This window comes from Gekko japonicus, unplaced genomic scaffold (genome assembly GCF_001447785.1).
Source record: "Gekko japonicus isolate JY-2015 unplaced genomic scaffold, Gekko_japonicus_V1.1 scaffold5825, whole genome shotgun sequence".
NCBI classification, from domain to species: domain Eukaryota; kingdom Metazoa; phylum Chordata; class Lepidosauria; order Squamata; family Gekkonidae; genus Gekko; species Gekko japonicus.
The window spans coordinates 16,542-25,810 of NW_015175548.1; the positions used below are offsets into that span (position 1 = coordinate 16,542).

At 49.2% G+C, this 9,269-nt stretch overlaps 1 protein-coding gene across 1 annotated transcript in view; it reads left to right on the forward strand.

Annotated features, from left to right (window-relative positions):
* The window catches only part of LOC107122897 (tripartite motif-containing protein 7-like), a 15,149-nt gene extending 8,831 nt beyond the window's left edge, over positions 1-6,318 (forward strand). Inside the window, exons 5-7 of the mRNA XM_015426036.1 lie at positions 756-874; positions 1,942-1,968; positions 5,328-6,318. Of these exons, the coding sequence (XP_015281522.1) occupies positions 756-874; positions 1,942-1,968; positions 5,328-5,941 (760 nt within the window). The 3' untranslated portion in view covers positions 5,942-6,318. The remainder of the gene's footprint in view (positions 1-755; positions 875-1,941; positions 1,969-5,327) is intronic.
* The last annotated feature ends 2,951 nt before the right edge of the window (positions 6,319-9,269 follow it).

The following is a 9,269-nucleotide window of genomic DNA, read 5'->3' on the forward strand; positions in this document are numbered from 1 at the left end:
GGGGGGGAGAGAGAGAGAGAGACTGGTCTGAGGTCACCCAGTGAGCTGTGTGGGACTGAAGTAGGGTCCTACTGTCCTAGTCCAGAACTCACCAGCTTTCTTTTTCTTAACACAGACATTTGCAAGACGGGTAGGAGCAGGGGGTGTGGGGTGGCTGTTCTTTGGGCCAAACTAGGCATTTGCTTTTTGAAGAGTTTGCCCTGGGCTGCACAGTGGTATTCAATGGCTATTAAAAAATAAAGCAGACCCTGTTTAGGCCTCAAATGCCGCCATGGGAGAGGAAGGGCTCCTGGCTCCCCTTCCCCGAGTCATTGTTTCATGGTGAGCCAGTGCTGGGGCAGGGAGTTTCCCTGTTTTTTGGTGTTTCACATGCACGGAATGCTCCACAACAAGGAGCAGCAAAAATGGGCAAATACTCTCCCTGGCGCTATTTAAGTGTGCAAAACCAGCTGGAGGGAGCAGGAGCTTGCCCCCCACCCTGTGGTGGCAATCTGTGCTTAAAGGGGCTCAGTTTTATTTTGTGGTAGCCATTCCCTGCAGCTCCTGTGTGGCTTTTCAGAACCCAGCTTCAGTTCTTAACAGAGTGAGGTGAGCATTCCTTTCCAGAGAGCCCCCCATCTTTCTGTGCTTTCAGCATCAGCCTGTGTCTCCCGGCTTCCTGCCAGTTCCTTCCTCTGCTTCTCTGATCCACGGGGTGGCGGTGGGGGGTGGGATTCTGAATTGAATGGATGGCACCTTAATGGGATTTTCCCCAGGTATGAAGAAAAGGAGGCATTTGAGAATCCAGCGGCTTTTCCTCTTGCACTGAAGTGGCGCATCTGGGACTTCTCGGATGTAAGTCCCCTTTTGGAGGGCATCAAGAAGCAACTCAAAGGTAATGAGGAAACACTGCAGGGATTTCAGACTGAGCATTAGAGTGGGCCTGATGTGTTTTAGTCTGCTTCAGGCTGCTTATTTCATTAGCAGACCCAGGCATGCAAGGAATCCATGTACCAATTCAGGAGGCCATTTTAGCTCACCGTGTAAAGATCTCTGGTCAGAATTCTCCAGCGACTTTGGCTCAGAATTGCATTACCTGGATTTTCTCTAAATTGTTGTGTGTTGCTGATCTCTAGCCATGTCTGTGGCCATTGCACTGGCAAACTGGGAGGTAGCCGGTAGAAGGAGCCCCTAAAATGAAAGGGAGGGGGGAGAAACCAGGGTGCTTTCATTTAATGGAGACCCCCACCCTATCCATTTCAGGAGCACCTCCCCCTGCATTCCCATTGCAGTGTGCCAGTGTCCAAATCAGACGTTTCAGCACTGGTTCCTTTGATTGAGTGTGTGTGTTTGATTGAATGTGTTCTAGCTGAGCCCACAGGATGGTCTCAAGGGGGACCTGACAATGTTGCACCTCTTCTAAGAGAGTTGCACCTCTTCTAAGCCCATTGGAATCTGTGTTTGGAAGGGTGTCACTCTGCCCAGGATGGCACTGCCTGGAAGCATCCTGAGTTTAGCTGGATTGGACTCTTGGACCACTGTCCTTAGCATACTTCCTATGAAGTGAATCTCAAGTAATCCAAAGTGACTCGTGAAAACAAATTTGGATATTTTCCCCAGAAGTAGCCTCTACTTCACCTTCCAGCTGGGACTATATAAGAAAAAAGTGCGTTATGTGCATTCAAGTCACAAACAACTTATGGCAAACCCAGAGAGAGGTTTCCAAGGCAAATGAGGAGCAGAGATGGTTTGCCATTGCCTCGCTCTGCAGAGTCTTCTTTGGTCTCTCATCCAAGTATCAACCATGCTTAGCTTTCGAGACAGGATGAGGTGGGGCTGTACCATGCCACCTCCCCTCCCCAAGAGAAAACAGACAGTATTATTAAAAAAACTGATACTTGTCACAAGAGTTGTGATAGGCACAAGGGCCTGTGCTCACTTTCTGTTCCTTTGCTTCCTCAGACACTCTGGATTCTGGATTTCAGAAAGGTACAGTTTTCTTTGTACACTGATCGATTATTTCTTAACTAAAAAGCGTCACCTTACAATTTGTGTTTTACTACTTGGTGTTTTCCAGAGATGACATTACTGAATGCTCTTGTTTTGTTCCACAGAGCCTTCCGTTCCCTGCCACTGAGGCTACTGCAACAGGCATTAGATTTTGCAGCAGTGTCCATAAGTTGCTTCTCTAGTAGCAGGAAGGGGACATGAATTAAATACCTAGGATATTTCTGTCAATTCTAGCTTCTTCCTGGCCATCTCTGCACGGGGTATCTGCCCCATGTTCAACACTTTTGCATAGTGGGTTTCCCCCCCTGCTTCCTCACTGCATTTGTGCACCTCCTGGGCTTTCCCCAGCTTTCTCAAATGTAGGCTGCGATCACACACACTTAATAATACATTTTCAATCTACTTTCAATGCACTTTCCAACTGGATTTTCCTGTGTGAACTGGCACAGTCCAGTTGGAGTGCGTTGAAAGTGCATTATTTAAGTGTGTGTGATCACAGCCCTAGTTTCCACTGAATTTTTGGGAAGGATTGCAGTGAGGTGTGGGCTGGAAAATTTAGTGGCTGCTGTTTCCCTGTCCTGTTGTGAGCATTTCCTCCCTAACTGATGCAGCAGCCAAATCGCTCGCTCACAACTTTAATGCCAGTAGCTCACAAAGTAGAATTTTTGCTCACAAGCCTCCACTGCTTAGAGGGAGCATTGGCCCAGAGGCTAGCGCCCCCTATAGAATTTGCAGCACCCCACACCCTCTCTTCACTATGCTCGTTTTCGTCCTCCCTCTCCCTTGGTGAGGAAAAGTCGCCCAGCCGCACAAGGGGAGGCAGTGACAGAGCCGAGGGGGAGGGCGGCAGCAGCAGCTGGAGAAAAGGCAGCAAGTGCGGCCGGGACTGTGCAGAGTCTGCCCGTGAGGCAAGGTGAAAAGTACTGGGTTCGCCACATGGAGGACTCGGACGACGACATGCAGTTGCACACGTTTATTTAGTACTTAACATGGAACACACAACGGCCCTGCAAGGCCAACTATATACACTCCCGTCCCCGGGCCTCCCTCTCCATTGGAGGGTTTGAATTTCCCGCCAAGGAGCCTATTGGCCGGCTAGAGAAGGGACTAGGATCCCAGGTCCTATTGTCCTTTTGGATCCAAGCTTCTCCTTCTTGCGGGTGCCTTCTGGCGGGACGCATACATAACACAAGGCATCCTCCTCGCAGGAGCTGCCATGGGGCTCAGGCACCACATCCCTTTCCCGATGGGACCACTGATGAGGAAGAGCTGAGCCTGCAACATGTTGCCGCCGCTGCTACTCTACACTCAGGAGTGAATGGCTCTCTGCCTCCTCCCACTGGAGGGGAAACCCTCCCCCCCCCGTTTCCCGGCCAGCATTTTTTTTCCTGGGTTGGGTGTTCCGGAGGGTGTGTGTGAGGGAATTAAAAGAAAGGAGTGGCCAGTGGAAAAAGCTCTAGAGGAGGGAGGACGCCTCTTCTTGACACTCCCCCCGCCCCTGCCTGTCCTTCATATTGATCCGAACGCAGCTGCAAGATAACAGACTCGGCCCTGGCTTCCTCCCCATAGGCCAGTTTTGTTCTGGCTTTTATTTGGGTGCATTCGGCTATACCAAGAAGGCATTAAAAGAGATTGCCATCTCCAGCGAGCCCCGCCTCTGCAGCACGACTCGGCGAGTGAACTCAGAAGGCATATGCCAATGCATGTACTTGCTGAGTCCTGTCGCCGCCACTGCACTTATAGAAAGCAACAGGCTTTTAATGGTTTGTTTCCAATGGTTTGTGTCCTTTAGGAAATCTTCTCTAGGCCATAAGGTCTCCATATCCACCATTGGCAGATGGGTCAGAGGCCGCATTTTCCTGGTGTTGAAGTCCAGGGGACTGGATCTCCCTTTGGATGTTACAGCCCATTCCCTCAGAGGGGCGGCGGCGACATCAGCAGCTTTCCGGTCCTTCCCTTCCATAGAGGTAGTTGAAAGGGCTGCCACCTGGAAGTCAGTCCACTCCTTCACCAGGCATTACAGGACTGACAAAACGGCCTCCGCTGAGGCCACTTTTGGAAGAAGGGTCCTGCAGCATACCTTTTTCAGGCTAGGAGCTGAGATTCTTTGTCTCACACATTGTGAATCTTCCTTCTCGGTGGTTTTGGGGTGGGGTGGGGCAGTCTCTTCCCACCCAAGGGTAGAATTCCCTTTCTCAGAAGACACTTGATCTTTGCTTCAATTTTGGTTTTTCCCTGAACTGGTGGGCCTCTCTCAAGAGTTCTTCACCCTGTTCTCTTTGTGGTTTGTTGGGACCGTTTTTGTTGGAGGTCTGTTTTCACATTTGATACGTTTTGGAGAGGGAGCTGTAGTGTTTCAGGACTAGACTGGGGCGTGGGAGTGAACCCCCTCCCCTCCAGGAATCACAAAGTTCAGGGAGCCTGCCTGTTTCCAGGGAGGAGCTTCTCCCCGCAAGTGGTGACTGCCCCACCCCAGGACCACTGAGAAGGAAGATTCACGGTAAGGGAGAGAAATCTTCCATTCTCATTGGTGATTTCTAACCAAAGAAACCTGCAGCTGAAATTGTTATTGTTCTTTTTCTCTCCCTCACGGTTATCTGCTCAGCATGGGATGTGGGAGAAAAGAGATTGTGTCCCTGTCAATGTTCCCTCTAAACTGTGGAGTCTTGTGAGCAAAAATTCTACTTTTTAAGCTACTGGCATTAAAGTTGTGAGCGAGCGATTTGGCTCCTGCATAAATTAGTTTGCTCTGGAGCCCTCCTTCCTGAGCGGAGACAAAAATCTGTGAGCCAGAGGCTAAAAAACTGAGCTAGCTCACACTAACTCAGCTTAGAGGGAACACTGGTCCCTGTTGTTGTTCATTGTTTGTCTGCCTTTTCTTGAAGCACGCAAGAAGACTGCTTTGCGTTTTAAAAGGGCAGGAGGAGGCAGGAGAGGCAATTAACCAAGGAGAGGGTGGCGGAGGTGGGAGGAGGAGGAGAGGAGATTGGATTTATACCCCCTCTTCACTACCCAAAGGTGTCTCAGAGCGGCTTACAAACTCCTTTCCCTTCCCCTCCCCACAACAGACACCCTGTGAGGTACGTGGGGCTGAGAGAGCTCTTGACAGAAACTGCTCTTTTTTCAAGAACAGCTCTTATCAGAACTACGGCTTGCCCAAGGTCATCCAGGCAGGTGCAAGTGGAGGAGTGGGGAATCAAACCCGGTTCTCCCAGATTAGAGTCCGCGCACTTAACCACTACACCAAACTGGCAGGAGAAGGAAACAGGCCAGGCCAGAGGGTGAGATTCCCCAGCTGATGCCGTTTCTCTTCTTGTCTCCTCATCTTCCCCCAACAGCAAATGTGACTCTGGATCCAGACACGGCCCATCCGCAACTCATCCTGTCTGAGGGTTGGAAAAGTGTGAAAAAAGGAAAAATAGCTCAAGCCTTGCCCTACAGGTCTGAGAGATTTGACGTGTGTCCAGCTGTGCTGGGCCCTGAGGGATTCACAGGAGGCCGCCATTTCTGGGAAGTCCTGGTGAGAAGTCAGACAGAATGGACTGTGGGGGTGGCCAGAAATTCTGTGAGGAGGAAGGAAAAGTTCTCCTTTAGTCCTGAGGAAGGGTTCTGGGCTGTGGGGGAGAAGTTATCATGGGCGTTCGGGGAAGACGTAACAAAACTGACCGGGAAGCTGAAGAGGATCCGAGTGTGCCTGAACTACACTGGGGGTCGAGTGGCCTTCTTTGACGCTGAACAAGCAGCCCTTCTCTACGAGTTCTCTGGAGCCTCCTTCGCTGGAGAGACCCTCCTGCCCTTTTTTTGCGTGAATGGGGACGGCCAGCTCAGAATCTCTTCCCAAGACCACTTCTTCACACCAAGACCACCAATAAGAAAATATTTTTTCTCTAGAATCCCCCTTTTTTTGAGTCCTGTAAAGGCCTCTCTGGGCTCCCAGCCACCAAAACCTTGAGTAAAATGGAGACATTTCCCCCCTCCATTGCCCAGCAGTCTTTTTTCCTTTCTATCTTATTTCTGAAAGTGACAGTAACGTCTTTTGCATTGTAAACAATAGCAAGCTGGTTCTAAAGGAGAGCTCAAAACAGACCCCCCCAGGGCGGCCCTCTCTAGCCTCTATTCTCCTCAAGCACAAGAGAGGAACCATTGCAGTGCCTACAGGGGAAGAAGAGGCCTTGCACTATTCGGGACTTCCTCTTTTCTTTACTGGGCACCATCTGTTAGGACTTGCTTGTGTCAGCCTGCCCTTTCTGACAGGCACTGAAGATCCTGCCCCAGTCATGGTTGCTGTGTTCAAAGCACTTGTATTGCAGTTATTCCAGAGCCTGGAAAGATGTTACACTTACTATAAAGTTATGTTACATTGAAAACTCTGCTGCTTGAATTGGGTTTTATTTTAGGGGGTGGGAAGCCATTCCATAACTACCGGACAAGCCACAGAGGGTGCCTTCGTTTACTGGCTTGATCCATCCCCAACTCTACAGTTGGACTGAAAAATCCGGAGGTGGATTTGCCTAGCCAGGGTCCTGCTGGGCTATGCTTGCATTAAGGTTTCTTTTCCTGTGGTTTCCATGTCTCTTATAGGCCCTTTTCATCCACACAGCCGTCTTGCTCTCTTTTTTGTTTCCAAGGAACTGGGTGCTCCTATTTTAGCCTCACCATGGCCCTGTGAGGGAAGTTAGGCCCAGAGCGAGTGAGCTGGGGATGGTGGGGTCAGGGGAGGGGAGGAACGGGGAGGTGGCGGCAAAGTGCCATAGAGTCCATCCTCTGAAGGGGCCGTTCTCTCCAGGGGGACCGATTTATGTCATCTGGAGATCAGCTGTAATTCTGGGAGATCTTCAGGCCCCGCCATCTTATAGCTGAGCGACAACTTGAACTTGGGCCTCATCAGTTCAAGGCTACCGCAATGTGCATTGCAATTTACTGGCTGGCAGCTTTGACAGTCATACTAATATGTCATCTGCATTTCTGGAAAGTCTGGTGATAACCAGGAGGAGCCCCTTGAGACTTGCAGGGGGGGAATCCCATCCTACCCCCCTGCTTGCCGTGCTGGCCACTGAACGCACCACCCTGTCGATCTAATGTGCTGCCATCTCCTGCCTCATTGGTGCAGTGGTGAGGGGGAAATGGTGGGTCTCCTTCCTTCCCTCTGTCCCCTACCCACCCACCTGACTCACACAGTGGTGGCCTGGATGGGTGAAGGAGGGCAGGCCTTGCATCCCCTCCCCTGCCTGCTGAGCTCTCCTGACAGCTGCTCCTCTCTTCCCAAACTGAAAGTCAAGACTTCACAACACAGGTTTGCAAGGTCTCACTCTTTTCCGAAACATAATAAATTTGTAATTTTGTTTCTTGGATTCTGCTGCAGACCAGGGGGGTGGGGTGGGTTGGTAGAAAAATATATCCTGTGTGTACCTGGCCCTGTTCTCTGGGTATTCTGATAGGCAGGGGTGCCAGGCTCAGTACTGGAGAGATGCCAACGTCCCCCCTCCACAAGAGGAGCGGGAGGGGGAAATCCAGGGGCCCTCCTTTTCTCCAACAGCTGGGAGGAAGGGAGAGAAGGAGCTGGAGATGCATCCAAAGATGCCCATCGCTTTTCTTGTCCAGAGGTCGTGCCTACCCCAGAGGTTGCTGCACTCACAACCTTTAATGGCCATTTGAATGCGGAATGAGCAGTTCTGCCTCCTGTTCAAAAAGTTACAGCAATATTTGATGTAGCAACAGAAAGAAATATTGTCCTTTTTTATGGGATTGCATTTATAACAAGTGCCTTTCCCGTTCCTTCAGAAAGAGTTGCGAAAAATATTATCTCCTTTCTTACTGAAAACAGCATCAGTCATTTCTCTGAAATCATTCTGGTCCAGTATCAACTTTCTCTCATTAAAGACTGACTTCGTTTATCCCCAGTGTGAACCCAAAGGGGTTGACGTTATTCTCCAGTCCTCCATTTTATCCCCACAATCCCAATCCAGTGAATTACATCTGGCTGAGATTGTGTGACTGGCCCAAGGTCGCTCTCCAGGTTTCCATATCAGATTGTGGCTTCAAACCTTGGTCTAACAGATCCTAGTTAGATGGTCTAACCATTACGCCACATGGACTGATAGCTGAGGGAAGTTCTTATTGACATGTAGTTAATGGAAAGGTTGAATACTTCTTGAAACGGAAGGGATTTACTGATGCTGATAATACCTGGGAACCTGGAGACATTTTGGATTGTCCAGAGTTAATGGAAGCTTTTCTGAACTCTCAGCTTGTAAAGAGAAAACAGATGATGCCAAAAGAAAATCTCTGTCAGACAGTGAATCTCATGATAGTAAATGAAAGAAAAAGAAGGACACTATTGATAAACCAAGAGGATTTCCGAGAAGTCTCGATCCTGAGCGAATAATTGGAGTCACAGACAGTAGTAGGGAACTGATGTTTCTCATGAAGTGGAAGATGAAGCAGACTTACTGCTGTCCAGTGAAGCTAATGTGAAATGTCCCCAAATTGTATTTTTTTTTTTATTGATATATGTATAAGGAATGTTAACAGCTGTTTGGTTTTGACTTATCAGAAATGTGAAAAATGTCTACCTAATAAGATGAGTTTGATTATTTTTGAAGTCATGTGTTTTTGCATAAACGGGAAAAAAGGATTGTGCTATTTGCTTTGTTGATTATGGGAGAGCATTTGATACAGCTTCCTACATATTAGGTAAAGTGTTTTATAAAATTAATGGTTAATAGTGACTCTTAATGACAATTTGAACAAACTCACAAGTGTTTTTGTAGTTCTCTTATTTTGATTGACATGCGTGCATCTCATTCCCCACTCAGTCCTTTCATCCTTACCCCCACTCTGCTCTGGAAAGGAGGTAATATGATCTATCCCAGAGGTATCAAACTCATTTGTTACAAGGGCTGGATCATAAGAACATAAGAAGAAGAGAGAAGAGATTGGATTTATACCCCACCCTTCACTACCCAAGGGAGTCTCAGAGCGGCTTACAATCTCCTTTCCCTTCCCCTCCCCACAACAGACACCCTGTGAGGTAGGTGGGGCTGAGAGAGCTCGGACAGTAATTGCTCTTTTTCAAGAACAGCTGTGCCAGAACTATGGCTTGCCCAAGGTCATCCAGCAGGTGCAAGTGGAGGGAAGGAAGTCAGAGAAACTGTAGGCAGCATGCAGGAGTTCTGGGGAGGCAGCTCCAGGCACAAGGGGGCAGGAAGGGAGGAGTTGCCTGAGGGCACCAGAGGTCTTGGGGAGGCAGAGGGTGGTGAAACTGAAGGTCAGGAACAGGG